The sequence below is a fragment of the Lagenorhynchus albirostris genome, chromosome 17 (assembly GCF_949774975.1).
Source record: "Lagenorhynchus albirostris chromosome 17, mLagAlb1.1, whole genome shotgun sequence".
NCBI lineage: Eukaryota > Metazoa > Chordata > Mammalia > Artiodactyla > Delphinidae > Lagenorhynchus > Lagenorhynchus albirostris.
Genome location: NC_083111.1, coordinates 79,423,718 through 79,445,984, shown reverse-complemented (window position 1 = coordinate 79,445,984; position 22,267 = coordinate 79,423,718). Strand labels below are relative to the sequence as shown.

General features: G+C 42.7%; 1 protein-coding gene and 1 non-coding gene across 7 annotated transcripts in view; one reads left to right on the top strand and one right to left on the bottom strand.

The window, feature by feature from the left end:
• The window catches only part of PTK2 (protein tyrosine kinase 2), a 251,013-nt gene that overhangs the window by 110,199 nt on the left and 118,547 nt on the right, over nucleotides 1–22,267 (top strand). For 5 of the 6 annotated variants that reach the window (XM_060127769.1, XM_060127767.1, XM_060127768.1 and 2 more), the window contains 2 exons: nucleotides 8,183–8,262; nucleotides 10,531–10,593. In XM_060127769.1, the coding sequence (XP_059983752.1) occupies nucleotides 8,183–8,262; nucleotides 10,531–10,593 (143 nt within the window). The remainder of the gene's footprint in view (nucleotides 1–8,182; nucleotides 8,263–10,530; nucleotides 10,594–22,267) is intronic. The other variant, XM_060127770.1, reaches the window with a different exon arrangement.
• Nucleotides 15,798–15,904, bottom strand: LOC132508442 (U6 spliceosomal RNA). Its single transcript, XR_009536581.1, has one exon. It is a non-coding gene; the product is annotated as a U6 spliceosomal RNA (small nuclear RNA).

The following is a 22,267-nucleotide window of genomic DNA, read 5'->3' as shown; positions in this document are numbered from 1 at the left end:
ATTTCAGTTGAGATCTCCATCAGAACTTCTCAGACTGTATCTATTGACGCCTCTTTTTTGTTCTCAACTCCTGTCTCCCTGAGATCTGGATTCACAGAAATCTTTCAGATCACCAACCCTCCTCAGCTGTGGCCAATTTGATGTCTAGTGCATTTGTTGGATTTTTATTTATTTTTCAAGTTTTATCTCTCCCCCCACCCCCCGTTCTTCAGTCTGCCAGGCCATCTTTTGTGGCCCTTATTGTTAACTAATTTTTCTGTCCCCTCTTTTTTTTTTTTTAATCATTTCCGATGGGGTTGATGTCTCTATTCTGAATCCAAATTGTAACATCTGGAGTCCGTGGGCTTTACAGCTGTTGGTGGTGACCCCCTGACTCTTATTCACAGCGGCTTGTTTTCTCGCATGTTTGTTATGAGCCTAGTGTTTTGTTGACCTTCATGTGCGGGGATCTTGAGGGTCTACCCGGGCAGTAGTGCATACTCCTGAGTGTTATCTGTTGTTTCTGTTCTGGAAGAATCAGTATTTTTATTACTTTGGTTCTCTTATCAGGATAGAAGCAAAAGAATTATGTTTCGATTTCCTCTATACTAGTTCCATCCCATGAAAGAGAAAGAAAACTTATAATAAACTACCTTAATTTTATTATTCCTTACTTTGAAATTTCACCCATGCGCACTGCTCATCATGCCCCTTGTTTGGATGGAGTCATGAGGAAAACAGCACGTCAGTGGGTGTATTGAGCGTTGGGTTCCTGGTGGGAGAAGGTTCTGTGGATGCACGTAGTTTCATTCAAAGATGTCCTAAATGTGACTACCAGTGTGACATGCCACAAATGACTCACTAAATGTTTTTGACCCATTTCAGAATATTCTGAAAGATATTAATCAGCACACTCTAAAAATAAACTAGAATCTTGTTATAACCCTATTCACTGTAGAGCAGGTGTCTAAAAAAATAATTTTTGATGCCAAAGCTAATGGCTTATTGTAAAGCAAGAAAAGTGTGTTTTGCCTTGAAGTTGAATTTTGCCTTTGCCATATAACATTTTATTCTTCTTTATCTCTCGGATTTGTTAAAGGTGTATTTGATTGGCAACCTTTTGCAAGTAGTAGTGGCCATTAGTTTGAAGGGCTCTGTCCATGTTTAGTCAAGAAGTTGTCGTATTAACTAAATGTGCATCGATGATGCTGAACTTGTGTAGGACCCATTTGGTACCACTGACATTTTCAGCCTCAGAGATGCCTGTGTCAGACATGAGGTTGTCATTGTTTTCTCCTACAAATATATTAAGGTTTAAAATGAGTATATCCATTGGTCTGCTCTCAAAAAATGTTAACTGTAACATAATTCTTGGTTTATTTGACAAAAAAAGTTCCAGTGGGAAGCTGAAGAAGACATTGAGTCCAGCACCCTAACTTTATGGTTTGGAACCTAAACTGCAGAGACGTGTGAGGGGCCAGGGCACACTTATATTTTGTTGGTCAATCTTTCTGTTATTTTACTCCAATTTTTTATTTTTACATGTTTTTATTTAGATAATTGTATTATCAGAAATGATTTCTTTAACTGTAGTTTCTTGGCCATAAAGCTTTCTGTCAGTTAAAACATTTTGAAATGGAAGCTCCAAGTGGGAAAGTTTAGTTTAAAACCTGACATTTTCAGTGTGAGAATTATTAGCTGTCCTTTTCCATAAAGAAGTTAAAATTAAATATAGGTCTAAGTCTGATTCGTTAGAAGATACATTTTCTGTACTTCTTTAATAGATTTAATAATGTACATTTTTTTTCTCCTTTTCCACTCCTGTATGGTTTCGGTGATTCAAAAAGTTGTATGGTTATTGAGGACTTAGGTAAACTCTGTCATATTTATACTGTTCAACCCATAGTTTTTTGTTCATCCTTCTCTGTAAAAGACTTTAGAAATGGGAGGCAGAAATGGTCAGTCTCTCACGGTCACTCTTCCCTGCTGCTATTTTCAGTTTGCCTTTGGTCTACCTCAGGGCCTTGGACAGATTCTTTCTTTGGTAGAAATCCTGCCGTCTCAGGATCCCCAGCACCGCCCTCAAGGTCAGCCGTTCACCAGAGGATTTACAGGGCTCAGAGGCTGTTATATTTCTGGTTTTCGTTTATTATAGCAAAAGGATACAGAGGAAAGGCAGCAAAGGGAAGGGGTCTGCGGCGTGATGTCCAGAGGAAATTAAGTGGAAGCTTCCCCGGGTCCCTCCCAGGGGAGTCCCATGGCGCAGCACGTGATGTGTGAAAACAGGTGCAGAGGTTCGCCAGCCTGGGACCCTGCTGAGCTTGGGCGTTGAAGGATTTTATCAGGCTCCATCTCCTGGGCGTACAACACCTGTGTGACCTCAGGTAGGCTCCAGGCCCCAGGAAGGAAGCAGGTGTTCGTCATAATCACATTGTACATACAAATTCTCCAGTCAGACTGGGATGGTGTGGCCCGAGGCTTCAGGTGGGCAAAGGCACTCTTATCAGAACATTCCAGGAGTTCAGGTTCCAGGAGGCCAAGAGCCAGTCATAATCTTGGGAATGTGTAGGGTTTGAGCAACCCAGGCCTGCTGAGTTAGCACTTTTCTGCATGACTCCTCTTTCCTTTCCTGGACTTAGATCATTTCTATTCATTCAGTAACTCTTTTAAAAAAATTGAAGTATAGTTGATTTACAGTGTTGGGTTAGTTTCTGCTGTACAGCACCGTGATTCAGTTACAGATATATATATATATATATATATATATATATATATATATATATTCTTTTTCATATTCTTTTCCATTGTGGTTTATTACAAGATATTGAATATAGTTCCTTGTGCTATACAGTAGGACTTTGTTGTTTATTTTGTATGTAGTAGTTTGTATCTGCTAATCCCAAACTCCTAATTTATGCCTCCCCCCTCCCTTTCCCCTTTGGTAACCATAAGATTGTTTTCTATGTCTGTGATTAACTCTTAATTTTAAGTGGTGTTTTCTATGTAAAGCCTTCCGTGACACCTGTACATTTCTCATTTAACATCCGATTTTTAAAAATATTTTAAAATTAGTTTTACTGAGGTGTAATTTTACATACAATAAGAATCACTAGGGCTTCCCTGGTGGCGCAGTGGTTGAGAGTCCGCCCGCTGATGCAGGGGACATGGGTTCGTGCCGCGGTCTGGGAAGATCCCACATGCCGCGGAGCGGCTGGGCCCATGAGCCATGGCCGCTGAGCCTGTGCGTCCGGAGCCTGTGCTCCACAACAGGAGAGGCCACAACAGTGAGAGGCCTGCGTACCGCAAAAAAAAAAAAAAAAAAAAAAAAGAATCACTAACTTCAGTGTACAGCTCAGTGAGTTCTGACAGATGTGTATAGTTGAGCAGTTTCCATTACAATCATGATTTAGTACAATATAAAAATAGAGAAATTGACATTGACACAATACTACTAGGCAGACTACAGATCATGTTCAGATTTCACCAGTTTTTACGTGCACTCCTGTGTTTGTGTGTAAGAGTGTGTGTGTAGTTCTATGCAGTTTTATCATAGGTACAGATGCATGTGACTACTACTGTAATGAAGACACAGAACTGTCTCACCAACACAGAGAGCTCCCTGGTGCTACTTGGTCACAGCCTGCCCCTCTCCTAACCCCTGGCAGTCACGGGTCTGTTGTGTGCACGTTGTATTCCCCTGTTATTTTCTGTTGCCCCCACTAATAGAGTGTGCCGTTCAGTGAGGGCAGACGTAAAGTCTGCCTTCACCATTGTGTCCACAACACAGTAAGACATGGGTTTTAGGTGCCTAATTGATTCTCTCGAATGACTTATTAGTGATGATTGAGTTTTAATGCTAATGCCCTGATGTTCAAAAATTTGGATGAGATTTATTAGAAGATGTCAAAAAAATCCAAGAAACAAAGGAACTGTATGCCTTTGGAATTTGAGAAATCACATTGGTTTGTGTGTGTGCGCGTGCACTCTCAGCATTAGATCTTCTTAAAAACTGATATGATTCTTCAGGTACCCCTAGTATATTTGTGGTTGCTTTTGCATTATATATGGACAAGAAAAAAGAAACAATGGAAACACTTATTGTCGTACAGGTTTTCTAGCCTTGGTCATCTCCTTTTTTTTTTTTTGCGGTACGCGGTCCTCTCACTGTTGTGGCCTCTCCCAATGCGGAGCATAGCCTCCGGACACGCAGGCTCAGCGGCCATGGCTCACGGGCCCAGCCGCTCCGCGGCATGTGGGATCTTCCCGGACCGGGGCACGAACCCGTGTCCCCTGCATTGGCAGGTGGACTCTCAACCACTGCGCCACCAGGGAAGCCCAAGGAGTTTGTTTTAATTGAGAACTGCCATTGGGTTCCTTCTGCATACAAACACTCCACTCTTTGCTCTCACAGAACTCAAGGAGGAGTGCCTGACAGTTGAGCCAACTTGGCCGACTGCCTCGGATCACTCAGGTGGTGTATGATGTAGATGGTTATATACACATTTGTCTGCCCTCAGCCCCATTTTCTTTACACACACTATCGAAGACTTTCAGGTCTGTTTGATAAATTCATGTAGCTGACAGAATATTCAGAAGAGACCAAAACGAGGCAAAAGATCTCATGTGGCAGCCAAAGCATTGACTTGGCATGTGGAATGAATTATGGAGCAAGTTAGGGTTAGTACTTTTATTAGAGATGTGAGTGGTTTTTATATTAAAACCTGTGCTTTAGTTCTGTTGCAGAATAAGGTGAAAAAACTCATGAATGTAAATATGATACTTGCCCACAGAAGGAAGTCCAGATACATCCTGTTTTTTAAGCAGGAAATTGACATCCATATGGAAACAAATTAATTTAATAAAACAAAGAACAACATTCAGAGATATTTGCTTGAAAGACTTGGAAATTTGCTGGATTTGGAGTTAATAAACAGTAGTAATCCATGGTATAAAAAAGAATATAACACAATGACAGTGGTAAAACAAACTAAGACATGCACGTGAAGCCATCATGTTAGACCCTGGGGCTACCAGGGTTATGAGCTGTGGTCCTTACTGGTCATTAATCTTCCTTCTAGTGGAGAATGCCTACACTTTCTGAGAGTTCACAAGAAGGTATAGGAACACACTGAAGCTTGAGTTATGGGGGTCAGTGGATGGGTTTTTGAGTTTTAACTTTAACGCTTGCTGTGTGACCTTGAGTACATTAATTTTGAGTAAGCTTTCTGTTTTTTATGTATAAAATAGGACTAAGGCCTATCTTGAAGAGTTATTGAACAGACTATAAATAATGTATCTAAAACAGCAGAATACCTGACCCCTGGAATAATAAGTAGTTCCTGCTCTCACCTTCATTCTTCTAAGGTTCTTTCTAAGGCTCTTAACTGGGGATTAGAGTAGGGTCCAACTCACAGTGACGCTGCGAATAGTAAATGAGAGCTATGTATAAATCTGTCTGACATGGCAATGTGAGTATATTTACTGTAAGCAACTATATAGCTATACATACGCACACTTAAATGTTCAATAAATTGCATTTATTTCACAAATGAAAGCATGAAAGTTAGAAATGTTTTATAAAAAAATGAACACTGAGTGTTAAAAACCCTACATTTTGAAGAAAATTGCATGAGCCCAACATCAGGACGTGATGTGCACAGTGGTTCAGAGAACAGCCCCTCTGGAGCCTGGGTGACAGGGACCTTGCGGGGGGGTTGCTCTCTGTCCTCACAGAGGGCAGCTGCCACAGGGTGGGGGAAGGAGGAGGGGAGGGTCTGCTGAGATGGCTGGTTCCATGGTGGATCCACACACTTGGCAGAAAACATGGATCAGTGCACACAGTGAATGGACCTCAGGCCATAGTCATACAGCTCTGAGTCAAGAGTAGTAGATTGTTACTGTAAGAAAAAACAACTCGCAGAACTTTTAAGTCACGTTCATAACTAAAGGGATTTTCCATAAAGATCATTGTTAATTTTCTCTTTTTTTTCATTTTTGCAACTAATATGAATTTGGTTTTGATGACTGAATAAAGCATGTGATTACATTTTTCCACCTTTGAATAGTGTTTAAAGATTATAGTAACTAATCTTAAGATAGTTTTGTAATAATGCATTTTCCTCAACATGTAATTGCTGTTCTGCTCTGGTTGCTTCAAAGTCTGCACCAAACCATAAGCTAAGATCCACTGAATGCTTCAGTCAGAACAACTGTGGTGTTTCTCTAACTCACATAAATACAGTCTTGATTCATCTGTCCATTTTTGTGTTTAGTAATAAACCTACTTATGATGCAAAAAAGTTAGTTTTAAAATTTGGATTGATTTTTTGCTATAGAGGAGAAAGAGCCAATTGAAGTGTAAACAGAGTGATTCTAGAATCAAAGCTGTTTACTTAATTTAGTGGGTTGGATAATTCAGTTCTATTGAATCAGTCTTAAATGCCTGCTATATTTAAGGAATAGAAATTACTATTGCTTGTAACTCTTATGGACAATAACATTTACACACAGAGGTATCCAAACCATAGTTTGATGACTTTATTCTTTCATTCATTTACTCAGTCTTCAGTCAGTCAAGTGTTTATGGACCACCTAGGTAGAGGTGCTAATGCAGAAAATAGAGCAAAGGTTTCAGAGGAAATGGCGTTTAGGTCAGAAATAGATCACTGCTGGCTGAGCAGGCATCGCCTCCGTCCTGAGAGGAGTGAGTAGGTGAGCACACATGCCCCTCAGGTTATAGGTTCTGGTACGTTAAAGAGGGCATGCCCGTCTGAAGACTTTTCTCTGTAAGAAAGAGATGTGGCTGGTTGACTGGAGAAAGTGTGAATCAGTGTGTTGCCAAGCTTCCTAGGCAGGCATTGCCGAATTTCCAAGCAGCCTCAGGCGATCGTTTGAGGTTTGTCTTCGTGAACGTAAAGCGAAGCACAGAGCAGAGTTTCTCCAGTTGCTCAGCAGTAAGCGTGGAGAAGGAGGTGGGTGGTTGGTTTCAGTATTTGCTGGTCTTGCCAGGGAATTAAAATAACGGGAAGAAGGAGGTTGGGAGGTTTGGGGGGTCTTTTCAAGGGAAGGTTATGAACTATCACTATAAGGTTGGCAAAGTAGTTAACTTGGGACTAGAAATCTTTTGAACGAGCGAACTGACAGGCTAGGTAGCAATAGAACAGGATCTGTGGAGTTTTTCCTAGGGCAGAGGTCAGCATACTTTTTTTGTGAAGGACCAGAGAGTAAATATTTTAGGGTTGAGGACCAAGAGGCCAAATGGAGGGGAGGGTATTATGAAATACTTATATAACAAGAGACAAGACAGATTTCCACGGAGTTCTGTATTGGTGAAATTCATAATATAATAATTGAGTGCGGTTTTTTTGTAATAAAGGTCTACTAATGAGAGGAACAGAAGTTCCTTTTTGGGGGAGGAGTAACATTTCACTTAATCGAAGTTCAGAATGAATGCTCCTTGTCATCAAAATCAATTGCAGATCTTGATCTCTTGATGCTAAGCTGTGAGATTTTACATATTTCATCTTTGAAAACATCTTCACACTGATGAGTGCTCTGAGATACTGGTATCAGTCCCTCACAGTTATTGGTTGGAAGGCCTTTGTACAATTCATTAGATCCTTCTCTATATCACACTTCAAGCATGTTGGCACTTTGCAGATGAATCACTTATAGTCGATGGTTAGGTGGAATCACACCAGTTGCAGGATTAAATGGATTTTGAAATAACATTAGTTTTCTTTGCCTTTGCATTGAGGTCCAAAAAATGGTGCTGGGACTGTAGTTCGAGTTCAGAAAATATAGCCACCGCAAGTTTGCCTGGAAATGGAGATCTCCCTTCTTGTTTTCCCTTTGACAACATGGAGGGTAGAAAGCAGCTTGACGTTATTGTGATTCACATGATGTTTAAGTGCTCATAGATCATATATGTTCTTTGACAACATGGAGGGTAGAAAGCAGCTTGACGTTATTGTGATTCACATGATGTTTAAGTGCTCATAGATCATATATGTTCTTCACAAAGGAAGACTGTTTGACTCTTTATTCTTTGGTATTACTCATTTTATACCCAGCATCTAGCGTGATTATTGACACAGTGTGTGTAAAGCATGTAAATGGCACCCAGTAAACATTTACTTAATGACTAAGTTTAAAACATATTCTCTTACAGCAACATTATTTTACCCATTCCTTTTTACTGTAGGTGAAGAGCGATTATATGTTGGAGATCGCTGATCAAGTGGACCAGGACATTGCTTTGAAGTTGGGTTGTCTAGAAATACGGTAAGGTGGTAACTAGACATTGAGGTCTTCATTCAACAGTGTTTTCTGTTATTTTTTCTAGGTATTTTTCTTTCCTGATAAAGATTATCAATAAAATACTGAATAAAATGAGTAAACTTTGATGATACTCTGAATTATGTTGACATTGCTAATTTTAGAATCTTTTAAAATATTACATTTAGAATTGAATGATTTATAAGAGTACAAGTATGTAAGCAAGTCTAAGGCTGAGCTCCCCAATAGAACCTCCTGTGATGAAGGAAATGTTCAGTATCTGTGAGATCCCATGTGCCAGCCACTAGCCAAGCTGGATGCTGAGTGCTCAGATGTGCAGCATCTGAACATAAATAGCCATTTATGTCTAATGGCTGCCATTATGGGGGATGGGAAACTGAGAATGTATTTCTTATTTCTGATAACATTTGTCACCATTTGTCATATATTCTGTGCCACCATTTAAAACTTGGAGTGAAAGAAATATTTTACCTTTGTCAGGTATAATTTAATTAAAATTTACCCCGGCTCGGGGCTTCCCTGGTGGCACAGTGGTTAAGAATCCACCTGCCAGTGCAGGGGACACGGGTTCGAGCCCTGGTCTGGGAAGATCCTACATGCCACGGAGCAACTAAGCCCGTGTGCCACAACTGCTGAGCCTGCGTTCTAGAGCCCGTGAGCCACAACTACTGAAGCCTGCGCGCCTAGAGCCCATGCTCCACAAGAGAAGCCACCGCAGTGAGAAGCCCGCACACCGCAACAAAGAGTAACCCCCACTCGCCACAACTAGAGAAAGCCTGTGGGCAACAACGAAGACCCAACGCAGCCAAAAAAAAAAAAATTTACCCCAGGCTGCTAGTTTAAGATGTGTTGGTTAAATTAGCTAAAATTTGATTACGTGTACTCAAAACAGTGATAATTTTCCCAAGAGAGCACTGTTTTTTATATTATATAAGGCTATCAAATAACGGTTCCTACAAGGACCCAAAGATCATTAAGTATAACTCTCAACTCTTCATTAAAATTTGTTTTCAACCTTAATTATATATCCCAGTAAAAAAAAAAAAAGCCATCTCTCACTGGTCTCTTCCCGTTCCTGGCCTTTACAGTTTTTGCTTGGGAAGCAAACTTGGCGCGCTTTCCTTCCCACAGACAATGCTGTGATGTATTACTTGGAAGAGGGGTCCAGGAGCATTAGGCCCTACGTGAATGGCATGCGTGCCTCTCTGGGTTCCCCTCCCACTCTGGCCTCTCCATGTTACGTTTATCCTTCTCCTCCTCTCCCCTGTTTGAGGTCACTGATTTTTGAACTCTGAAGGAAAAACTTGACAGAGTAGTCACCCGCCCAGCTGCCCCTCCCAAACTCCTCCCCCACATGAATAGAAAAGAGGAGAACACATTAAGTGATCCTTTTTGGGCCCTTGGAAATTTTTTGTCGAAATCTAGTACTTTCGATTTTAAGTAGGCCAGAGAAAAAGTCAAACAAATTTAAAAAGCAAAACCAGTATTCATGTTATTACAGACAAGTTTGAAACAGTCTTGTTGATTACGCAGTCTCCTGGGAAATCACTTCAGGTGATTTGTAATATCTGTGTGTTCCAAAGCAGCTCGAGCTAGACCTTGTCCCTTTGTGAGATAACTGTGTACACGCAGAGAATCCCACCCACTTGGGGCAGATTTTGCAGAGAAAGGACTTGGTTCCAGTAAGACCTGAAATTGCTTGAACATGTAACTTGGAATAAGAAGTAAAATTCAGACTGTGAACACTCAGCGAGATAGGCAGCACTTCTCCGCTGCGCCTGGCGCCTGTTACCTGGACTAGCCCACTGCGATGATTCTGCTTCAGGTCCCATACTGTTTCCTTAGTAACTGTGGGTCTTCCCAGGAGCAGGTGGGGTGCGCACCGGCCACAGGGGCAGCCTGGGGTTCCTGGCACTGTCCCTTGAGGAAAGGCCAAGTACAAGTAGCGAATGTAGCTGATCTCTTTTACAGCTGGAATCTGGTTTCTCATTTTGCAAAGAGCCAGACCTGCTTCACATCAAAAGGGAACGTGAGATTGTTCAATAGAGATACGGTCTGTGTTAACTGATTTATGCTGCATTAGGATGCAGGAAAAATGCTGCGAATCAAATTGGTTCTTTATTTGTTGTTTATCAGAATGTTTGTGGCTTAGCCGCGTAGTAGTTAGATACCCCCCTTTCACGGTTTTTAATCATTTAACATCGCAGACATTCCCAATACCAATCTATGAGTGTGTATCTTCTCTGCTTTTAGGCGGTCGTACTGGGAGATGCGGGGCAACGCCCTGGAGAAGAAGTCTAACTATGAAGTATTAGAGTAAGTGCGGCACGTCCAGGCGCTGCCTGCAAGCATTCAGAGCTAAGTCACTTTTCAAACTGTAGATTTTACTGGTTTATCTTTACTTAAAACTTAATATTAAATCTGAAACACTACTGTTTCTAAAACTTTTATATCCGGAAGAGGAAAGTTTTATTAAGAAATGAATTCTTGGTGACGTTAATTATGTTAGCAGACATTTAAATTTGTTGATAAATGTCTTAGGGTTAATATTCTTTGGCATGTTAACACATAAATAATAAACTCTTCTGTCTCTGTAGATTTAACCATATTGGGATGGAGTTTCACTTCTAATTTATATTGAACTATGAAATTGTTATTATTTATATTCTCTTTATAAGTTTATTAGGGTTTTTTTTTCCCTTAGTTAAAAAAAAGTGGAAAGATGGGAGTTATTTGTTGCTCATGTATCAGAAAATTTAGGATAACTGAATATTTTTCCAATAGTGAAGTTAACAGTCGTTAGACTGTTACGTTAGAGTATTTAAAATGCATATAAGACAGAGTGGGGCTTATGTCTTGGGAGGCTGAAAGTTCTGCACTTTATCTGTTGATAATTAATTCAGCAAAAAAATCACTGATATTTGTTATTTCCAGTTTTATTTTCATTAGCAATGGTGCAACTTTTTGCCAGCACTTTTCCTGGCCATATTATTACTGAAATTCTTGCGCTATTTGGAAGATGTTACTACAGTGAAGTAAAAGGTTGTCCATAAGTACCCTGCAATAATAGAGACTTGACATGGCTTTGGGTTTTATTTGACTTTCCAGGTCAGCCCAACTGCTATCACACTGTGAAAGTATAATATCCCACCATTTTGAAAACAAGATTTTACAGGGGAGGTATGGTCATTTGAAAATAAAAGTAGAAGTAAATATTTGGGGGAATTAGTTATGGAGCAGGTCCGACCATTTGCACTAATAACTGGTGGTAGACGTGATAGTTATTTTGCAATCACACAAGCCTCCTTTGTCCTAATTGTGACAAGTGAGGTAGCGCCCCGGGCAGCCTGTCTCATTGTGGCGCGGATTCATCCCTTGATTTCTGGACCTACTGTATTAGCATAATGTAAGTTTCATGACAGTGTGCAGCGTACAAGGCACTCACTAAATATTTGTGGTTGTGTGTTTATGGACACATCCATCACATAATGTTGTGCCTCTTAACAGATTGAATAAGGATAAAACACGGAGTTGTTAGAGTTGAATGAAAACTTTTAGAGATCAATTGGGATATCTTAGTAGCCAGAATGATTTTAAGTAGAATTTTCCCTGCCCTTCAGTTGGCAGCATAGAAGCAACAGTATCATTAATAACATTTAAAAAAAAAACAAAAAAAACTAACATTCACTGTGGTTTAGGTTTTTGTTTAAAATTGCCACATTCCTCAGCCTGAAAGACTCTTCCTACTGCTTAAAATACAAATGACTAGCATCAGAGGAATCATTGAAGGTCTTGTGTCAGGTACATGCTAGGTTTGTTCTCATTTCAAATGGAGGTTTTTGAAAAATATCCGTTCGTTTCTTTGTTTATTCGTTCATTTAACAAAGATTATTGAGCATCTGCTGAGCCCTTGGCAGCTAAGTGCTAGAGATGCAGAAGTGGATAATCCAAAGTTTTCACCCTCAGGAAGCTTACAGCTGGAAGGGAGACTCTCAGACAGTAAGCAGAGTTGTAAAATAATATAGTAGGAACTGAAGTAGAAGCTTCTAGAGGGTGTGTGTGGGGTGGTACTCCATGTCTGAGGTCTGATGGGAGATGCTGTCTAGCCTGAGTGGTGGAGAAGGAACGTGGGCAGGTGGAGGCTGCTGCTCCGGAACCAGCCAGTCCCGGGAGAGAGCGCAGCATTTCCCAAGACACAGAAACGTGGACGGTCAGTTTACTGCGGGTAGAACACCTTGCCCGTCGGGGAGGGCGGCGATGTGTGTTGTAAACAGCTCCAGGCGTTGACACGGCCTCCAGACGATTAGGTCGTGATGACTCGGTGAACCAGGTCCGTGACAGGAGGAGCTTTGTGATGGAGAATTCCATATTCCCAAATTGGAGTGGTATTAAAGAAAGTTAAAAATGGAAGTAGGGAACCCAGAAACTGTTGCATCTTTCCTTTCTCCTGGAGGAAGAATGAGTCTCTGACGTGGACTCCATAGCAGGAGCAGTGGAGGTGGGAGTTTACCAGAGTCAGGGTCTGCGGACTGGCTGCCTGGTTGGATTGGGGTGAAGGAGGCCAAGGAGGCATCTGGGGATTCTCGGTTTTCTGTCCTGGGCCAGTGGTCATGTCAGTCACAGAAACAATTTCGTGTTTGGAGGGAAGGAGGATAAGTGGGTTGGGACGTGTTCAGTTCTGAAGGAACATTTGTGTTATTTAAACGAAAAAGGAAACAAATGTTGGTTTACTTTCTGTGTTATAAAATCACTAAAACCACAGCTTTAAAAAAAATCTCTGATGGTACCCAGTGCCTAGATGTTGGTTTCTAATATCATTCTTCAATGAGAGGAAGCAGGACTCCTGATCCGAGGGGCAGGGGGAGATATATGGGCCTAGAGCATCTTGTAGAGCTGGAAAGGAGCAAGCGCTCAGAAAAGCAGGTGGTGGGGCTGTGTCAGAGCATCAAATTGGAGTCCCAGTGACCAAAGGTAGGGCATTTGGGCAACAATGAATGACTTAGTTTTGGGTTATAGCCCAGAGTATGAAATAAATATCCATGGGCCTATGTGAATATGAATAATTGAATAAATAAATATATGGAGAAGTGATAAATCTCCCACAGAGAAGAATTCTAAGTAATTTATATGGACACAGCCTGAGGAGGCAGATCATAAAATCCCACCTATACTGTGGGCTCCGCTTAGTGACGTGTGTCTAAAGAATAGAGTGTGGAAGGGTGTGGAAGTAACCTGACGGTGGAGCCATCTGACAGGCGCTACCTCAGCCAGGTGGTCACGGTCAGCATCAACACCAACAGTTCTGTTTTTGGCATGTGTGTCCTTGGTGTGATCTGTTGAGAATGACACTTCATCTCTGTGGTCTGCTTCCCCAAAACCTAAAAACCCAATCCAGACTTGCGAAAAACAGGTAATTCTCATTTGAGGGACGTTTTACAAATTACCAAACCAGTACTACTCAAAACTGTCAAGATCTTTAAAAACAAGGCAAGTCTGAGAAACTGACACAAGCCAAGAGGAACCTAAGGAGATGTGACGATTAAATTGGATCCTGTGAAACAGAAAAGTGACATTAGGGAAAACACTGATGAGATCTGAAAGTGTAGGGCCTGTTAGTAATGATGTATCAGAACCGATTGATTAGTTACGGCAGAGGTGCCATAGTAATGCAAGGGAAAGCCAGGTGTGGGCTATTCAAGGAACTGTACTATCTTTGCAACTTTTCTGTAAACCTAAAACTATTCTAAAATAAAAAGTTTATCTTGGGAACAGTTCTCAAAGCTTTCTGAGATGCTCTTCCCGGGTTATAATCCTCCAATTTGGCTCGAATAAAATTTTCCATTTCTTAAAAAAAAAAAAAAAAAAACAAGAGAATTGGAGAGGAAAAAGCCAGCAGGCACTTAGAGATGATCTAAAAAGGTGAATCATTGTGCGAAGTTGGAGAAGGAGGGCCAGGTCAGTGGCTTGCATTGTAGCGTGCCTGGCTGTCAGAGAGTTGTCCTCAGGGCCACTGTGATGTGGACTGTGTCCCAGCCTGTCTTTGTGAGAGGCCCACGTCGGAACGGGAAGGGTAACTGAGCCATGGCAGCTGGATGAGAGCCAGAGGTGTCATGGGAATGAAGAGAACAGGTACCTGGGGGAAATCTCCGTGGATAATACATTTGGATGTTTTTGGCAACAAGAAAAGTCTGTAAAAAGAAAGAAAATGAAGAAGCAGGTATCCATCAAGATGGATTTGGAGCTATATTTGGAGAGAGGAGCGTTAAGTTCAAGATGTGTTTGATATCAGAGTCAAAAATTGCATTAAAGTTGGTGTGAATTTGGCTTATTTCTAAAAATTACAGAAATCGAGGCGGCAGGAGAACAGATATGTGGAAGAGGGCCCACTGGAGTGTTAATCAGGGCCTCCAGAACTTCAGCGTGTCTGTGGGGTCAGTGGCATGGAAAGTGTGGGAATCACCAGACATGAATTAGGGCCAGTGACTGTTGCCACCTGCAGCCAGAACAAAGGAGCACAGCGTGATTTTGTCAATTAGAGGCCTCCTTAGAGGATACTGATGAAAACCGGAACTATCTGTTATTCCACAAATGGCCGTTGTGTAGTAGTTATTCTATATGTAAGATATTTAAATTAAGTAAACATGATGGTTAAGGAAAAGAAGGGGCAGGATGAGAGACTTCCAGTTCCCGGCTGTTACTGTGCTGGTTTGGGGTCCTTCATAATGGCGTGAGTTGTGTGAACTCACTACCTCATCTCAGTGTGAGAAGTGGGGCGATGGAGGGGGCTCTTGCAGCAGGTTGCTCCCCTGTTGGCTGGCTCTTCCACTTACTGTCCTGGATCAGTAAAGCCCTGGGTTTCTGTTTCCAAATCTGTAAAGTAGGGACCATGGTGATACCTACCTACATACTGGGTTGATGTGGGGAGTTAAGAGAGAGAATCATGTCAAGAGCTTAATATAGTGCCCAGCACTGAATAAATGTTGCCCGTAATTATCATTGGGATCATTATCCAGAGGAGAGACTTGAAACACCTTCCCATTTGGGGGCCGTTTTATATTCCTTTTGTAAATTGTACTTTTCTTCTGTTTTCCATTATGTGTATGTTTTTTTCTCATTGAGATCTTTGTCATACTAACCCATGGTTCGTAATATTTGTTGTATATATTCTCTCCCAATTTGTCTTTTATTTATTTATTTTAAATTTTTATTTATTTTTGGGTGCGTTTGGCCTTTGTTGCTGTGCGCAGGCTTTCTCTAGTTGCGGTGAGCCGGGGCTACTCTCTGTTGCAGTGTGCAGGCTTCTCATTGAGGTGGCTTTTTTTTTTTTTAACATCTTTATTGGAGTATAATTGCTTTACAATGCTGTGTTAGTTTCTGCTTTATAACAAAGTGAATCAACTATACGTATATATATTTCCCCATATCTCCTCCCTCTTGCGTCTCCCTCCCACCCTCCCTATCCCACCCCTCTAGGTGGTCACAAAGCACGGAGCTGATCTCCCTGTGCTATGCGGCTGCTTAGAAACATGGAACGCTTCACAAATTTGCGTGTCATCCTTGTGCAGGGGCCACGCTACTCTTCTCTGTATCTTTCCAATTTTAGTATATGTGCTGCCGAAGTGAGCACTGCAGTGGCTTTTCTTTTTTGTTTCTTTTTTTTTTTTGGCGGTACGCGGGCCTCTCACTGCTGTGGCCTCTCCCGTTGTGGAGCACAGGCTCCGGACGCACAGGCTCAGCGGCCATGGCTCATGGGCCCAGCTGCTCCGCAGCATGTGGGATCCTCCCAGACCGGGGCACGAACCCGTGTCCCCTGCATTAGCAGGCGGACTCTCAACCACTGCGCCACCAGGGAAGCCCCGCAGTGGCTTTTCTTGTTGCAGAGCACGGGCTCTAGGTGCCTAGGCTTTAGTAGTTGCAGCACGCGGGCTCAGTAGTTGTGGCTCGCGGGCTCTAGAGCGCAGGCTCAGTAGTTGCGGTGCATGAGCTTAGTTGCTCTGCGGCATGTGGGATCTTCCCAGACCAGGGATCGAACCCATGACCCTTGCGTTGGCAGGTGGATTCCAGGGAAGTCCCCAGTTTGTCTTTTAACTATGATTATATAGCTTTTCATCATACAGAAGTTTTTCTTTTTTAACGTGGTAAAATCTGTCCATTATTTTCATTCTGGTTTTGCGTTTCAAGACCTAATGTTTGTTCTAAAAGTTTTGTGCATTTATTTCTATTTTTACATTTCCAAATGTGTGGATATTTTTTGACTTTTTAAAAAAATTAATTAATGGCTGAGTTGCGTCTCTGTTGCTGTGCACAGGCTTTCTCTAGTTGTGGCAAGCGGGGCCTACCCTTAGTTGCGGTGCGCAGGCTTCTCATTGCGTTGGCTTCTCTTGTTGCGGAGCACGGGCTCTAGGCGTGCGGGCTTCAGTAGTTGTGGCTCATGGGCTCTAGAGTGCAGGCTCAGTTGTGGCTCACGGGCTTAGTTGCTCTGCAGCATGTGGGATTTTCCTGGACCAGGGCTCAAACCCGAGTCACCTGCATTGGCAGGCGGATTCTTAACCACTGCACCACTAGGGAAGCCCTGACTTTCTTTTTAAAATTAACTTCTAGCTTAATTGCATTATGATCAGAGAGTATGGTCTCTGTGATAAGAGCTTCTTTGGCTTTTGTTGAGACTTTCTCTGTGGACTAGTGTAAGATCATTTTTCTCCAGTCATTTATTAGAAAGAAACTATAAACATACAAAAAGTTGAAGAATCTCCTGTTTTTGGTCTTCTCTAGTTTCACCATGTCTTACTTAGACTTGGGTTTCTTTTTTATAAGCCCAACTTGGAACAAGATGTATTTTCCTGATTCTGTGGATTCATGTTTTTCACCTGGAAAATATATGCCATTATCTCTTTAATTGTCAACTGCATGTTTTTTCAGCCTTTATATCTCTTAACATCTTTCATCTCTATTTCTTGTGGCAGTGTGTGTGTGATTTCTTTAGATTTTTCTTCTAAATCCTTAATTCCCTTTTAAGTAGTGTCTTCTTGACATACCCTGTCCATTCGGTTTTTCACTTCACCACTTACAATTTTCACTTCCAGAAATTCAGTTTCCTGTGTTGTGTAATACGCTCTCCATTCCTGGTAATCTCTGTTGCTCACGTATGTGATTGTGCCGTTTATTTCGTCAAGCTTTTCATGCCAGCTGTTCTGTGCTCTGTATCTGACAGTGACCCTGGGGTTTCTGGGCTGTCTCAATCTGCTGTTCCTCTGACTTCCTGAAGCTCCCGAGTGGCTTGAATCAAAGCCTGGTGGCCCAAGACTGCTGAGTGGGCCTCCGGAGTGGGCATCTGACAAGAGCCAGGGAGTGAATGGCACAACTCGCCCTCCCTCAGGTCCCAGCTCAGTCCAGGTCCAGCATCCCCACCTGCGGGCGGCATTGGGTCAGCCCTCTTCACCTCCAGCACTTTGGGTGTATAGGGTGGGGTCCTACAGACCTACTTGTTTATTACTGTGTTGGTTAAACATTCATTGTTGTAGCTCAGCCTGTCTTCTGATAGCAGTTCCCTTTTTCTTAAAGTATATTGTTTAGAAATTCTTTTATATGTGTCTTCGGTGGTAAAATTCTGCTCCTGTCATCTTGTAGTTTTCTTTATTTCACCTTGTTCTTGGAAGGTGAAGATTCTTTACTCCTTCGCAATTCTAGTTTAATCGTGGTATTTTCTCAGTACTGTTCCCTGGGTTCTGTCTTCCACCGCAGCTGTTGAAAAGGCCCACCCAGGGCTGTGGACGAGGTATGGCTGGGAAGTGGTTCTCCAAGCACACTGAGGCTGTCCTGCCCGGGGACCGGCAGCCAGGGCCTCCGGGGGGGTCAGCATTGCCCTTTCCTACTGGTTTCTGCTAGTAGCCTAGAGCCACTTAGAAGTGTAAATATTTTCTCAGTATGGAAAAGAATTATACATCAATGCAGAATGTTTCTTGTTAGTTTATTTTAGGGTTCTGGTTTTTCTTGCCAGTAAGGAGAAAAACTGTGAAATAGTCCATATAGTTGCTTAGTTTTGCCAGAAAATGTATGGACAGTCTCTGTAATTTATAATGTACTAAAGAAAACTCCTTCAGCTTTACCACATTTCAAAATAACTATTTTCAATTATGCAATAAATAATCAGGCCCAACTTCGGAGGGTGGGAAAAGCACTATCTAAAAACGTTTGCATTTTTTCTTTAAACCAACTAAAGAGTTAATTAGTCTCTTTTCTCTATGTCTCTCCAACCCTGGTAGGACCAAGGTGCCTCTTCTGTAGGCAGAGGGGAAGTACTGGCCGTGAATATCCAGCCGCAGGCCCAGCATGTGGCCTCCCGGGGTCTTACCCTGCAGGGCGCACTCTGGAGTGTACTTGGGTGGCTCTTTTATTTACGCCTCCTGTAAATCAGAGACAGGAGTCAGATGAGATGTGTTAAGAAAAATGTTTTGTTATCAAGCTTAAAAACTGCGTTGCTGACAATGACAGATGGAACCAAAATAAGCTAATAACACAGTGTTAAAATTATGGTTCCTTTTGTGATACTGTAGAAGGAAGAAACTTATGTACCAATGATTCTTCTTCAACGTACAGAATTATACTGTGAAATTATTTTAAATGAATCACATATCTTCAGTTCTGCTCATTTCCTTATTAAGTGGTTTGCTTTTTTTAGAAATTCATTTTTAATCATCTTTGCATTTAATGTATTTTGCTGTAGTTGTTTGTGTAACTGTGTCTCTTCTCTACTAGAGTAAGCTGTATCGATGTAGGGACCTCCTGGTATTTCCAGCACTTAGCAAAGTGTCTGATGTTTATTAGGTATTCCATCGGTACTTCCTCAGTGAATAAATTTGTGATATAAAATTAGCTGAGGTTAATTCTAATTGTGCATTGTTTTCATTCATTTTTAAAAATTGTCTTTATTGTCAGTAATAATCTAGTGCTTTTTTTAGCTGCCTGTAATAATTCAGTGAAGGGAATGCTCACAGATTTGGCATGAATTGATTGACAGTGGCTTAACTAAGATAGAAGGTACTTTCTCTTTCACATAAAATAAGTGCTAGGCAATCAGTGCTTCTCATCACCAGGGCACTAGGCCCCTTGAATCTTGCCACCATCATCCGTAGCTGCCACCTGGTAGCCTAAGATGGCTGGTTGACCTTGCCTGTCACAAGGAGGAAGAGATGGACCTTTTCTCTCTCTCCCAGCCCCCTTTAAGGACACATATGTGCAGGTAGTGCTTTCCCTGAGAGGGACATTGGCTGAAACAGTGTCACATGGCCACACCTGGCTCCAGGAGAGGAAGGCAGCACCACCTGGTGTACCTGGCCAAAAGATGACTTCTCATTACTCAGGTTGAAGGAGAGAGAGGATCATTAAGAAGCAAACAGCAATTTCCATTGAAGTTAGAGAATTTTAAGTTTTATCAGTTTTTAAGAGGCTTAAGGTATCATTTGAGAGGTTAAAGGACCTCAGTGATACTCTTAATGATACTCAATTCTTGAGAGTTTTGGGGCGAGGATAAGATAGGGATACTGTATGAAAACGTGCATTATAGTTTTATTTTAAAGTCGTTTTTGGTTGCCTTTTTTGCTGGGGCTTTAAATTTATGAGAGTTATGTCCACAAAGTATTAATTAGTTAAAGCCAACAGACAAGGTCTGTATCTTCTCAGAAGTAGTGCGGAAGGAGAGATAAGTTTATACTTGGCCTGAGAATTCACTTATAAGAAGCTTAATGTATGTAAATAAAGCTATTCAAGCCTCAGGCCTCCCAAGGCCTGCTGTGTCATGGGTTTTGGGCGTGAACGCATGTGTGCGCAGGACAAGGCCCCCAGGCTGGGAGTAGCTAGGCAGACCGAGTGCACTCTAGAGAGATCCATCGGGGAGCTGGTGCGGGGTGTGGACTGCTGGGCGGCACCTCTTCCCCCTGATGCGGGGAGCGGCGCCTGCTGCCTGGACCATCGACAGCGACGGCAAGTGTGGTCAGGGGAGCAGGAGGATGGCGCAGTCATGGGAGGGGGCAGAGCTCCGAGGTTGGACAGAAGGGAAAGAGCAAGACAGCCTCATCAGCCAGCAGTGGTCTGAACGTTTCATTAGAAGGACAGAGGTAAATTAAACGTTAACTCAGAAAATTCTGGTTTAAAATTGATCACAAATACAGTTTTAAGCCCCAGACACCCCAGATCTCAACGAGTAACTTTCTGGGCTCTGAGAGCGTGCTGTCTCATGGTGCCTGTCACGTGCTTGCACAGCTCGCGTCAGGGTCTCACCCGAGGAAGAGACCGCAGGGCAGTGACTCCCCTCTCCCCCTCCCCCACCCATATCTAACGTGATGCCCAGTGTGGGGAAGCGGGGGAGTACAACAGGCTTGCTTTCTTTGAAGCTTCAAATCAGAGTGAGTTGCATCTTAGAGAAAAGTCGGAGGAAGAGTTACTGGGAGATCTGCTCCCGTGCACGGGCAGCCCCAGCCCAGGCTCCTGTCTGGCCCCCACTCCCTCCTGCGGGATCCGCGGTGGTCTTGCTGAGCGGGCCTCCCGGAGTCCCGGGCGGTCGTGGTTGTCCCTGTGGGGCTGTGTGGCCGGGCCCACCGCCCTCTCTGAGGAGCCCTGGGGGCCAGGGAGCCGAGGCCGAGGCCGAGATTTCCTTGCTGTAAGCCCACGCCACCACCGCAGCGCCCTAGGCTGTGAAGTGTCCTGTTCGCCCAGCCAGCGCGGGCGCCCTTAGCCCCCGTGGCTCTGAGCACCTGAAGTGGAGCCGGTGCAGCTGGGAGCTAGATTGTTAACTGAATCTTAGCTAATTTAAGTGTGAATCCTTCGTGGGGCTACTCTTGTGGACAGTGCGTTCTCACCTAATACTAATATCTCGTTAACTGCACGTGTGGGTTCAGAAGGTTCCTTTGGGCTCACGTGGGAAATCTGACAGCCTGATACTGGGGTTTGGGAATTGGGGGGTGGCTGTGTCCTAAAAGTTTCATGAAAGCTAGTTTTAGTCAAATGAGTTTACCTGTATTTAGGATCTACCCTTTGATAATTATTTACATAGTAAAGAATTGCCTCATTATAAAGGCCAGTAGTTTTATTTTGTTTGTGCTACATCAGTAGTGTTTACTGTTTTGTTCATCTTACCTCATGGCTGTACAGACTTTGGGTTCAAGTGAGTTTTATGTCACATAAAGCTGAGAGCTAGCCTGCTGCCCATCAGACAGCTCATCATAAGCCAGTGCCCGACACGGGCTGGAGGGAGGTGGCCACGTGTGAAACGGGACAGCCTCTGTGGCCCTGCCAGGCTTCTTGGAGAGTGCTGAATGCAGATGTCTCAGGAGGCTTTCCCTAAAACCGTGAGCGCAGCGCCTGGGCTGTTTCCCAGTGTCCTCCACCGCCAAGCCTCGTAGATGGGCTTCTTGGTAAAGTTAAATCAGAATGTGTGGAGCGGGGTGGTGGTGGTGTGGAATTCTCCCAGCGATTCTGTGTACTTTATCCTCATTTTTATTTTCTCACTTGCCATGTGTCCCATTTTAAAGGGTTCTAATGTATGGGCAGGTGTTACAGACTCATTATTACTCAAAAGTAGTTGGAAAAACTAAACTGCATACTTGCTAAACATTAGTTGGCCTTAGCTTTTTTCCCTTGAATGGAGTTGTTCTCACCTTGGAAGTAAAAGTAACACCTAGTAATAGGCTTTATTTTCACACAGAAAAATTCAACCCCCTTGGTCCATCTTTAATTTTTCCATTTGTGACAAAAATGAGTGTGATAAATTTTCTACTTTCCATTGGACTCTAAGAAAAATACTGGGTTGGCCAAAATGTTCGTTTGGGTTTTCTGTAATATCTTATGGAAAAACCCGAACGAACTTTTTGGCCAACCGATAGCCGCAGAGCTGTGTTGAGTAGTGGCAGCTGATGGTCTCACCGTGGGGAAGAGGGCATCCCTGGCCCTGGTGTTCCCTGCCCCCCATCCAAAGACTTCCGTGGCCAGCTGCCTC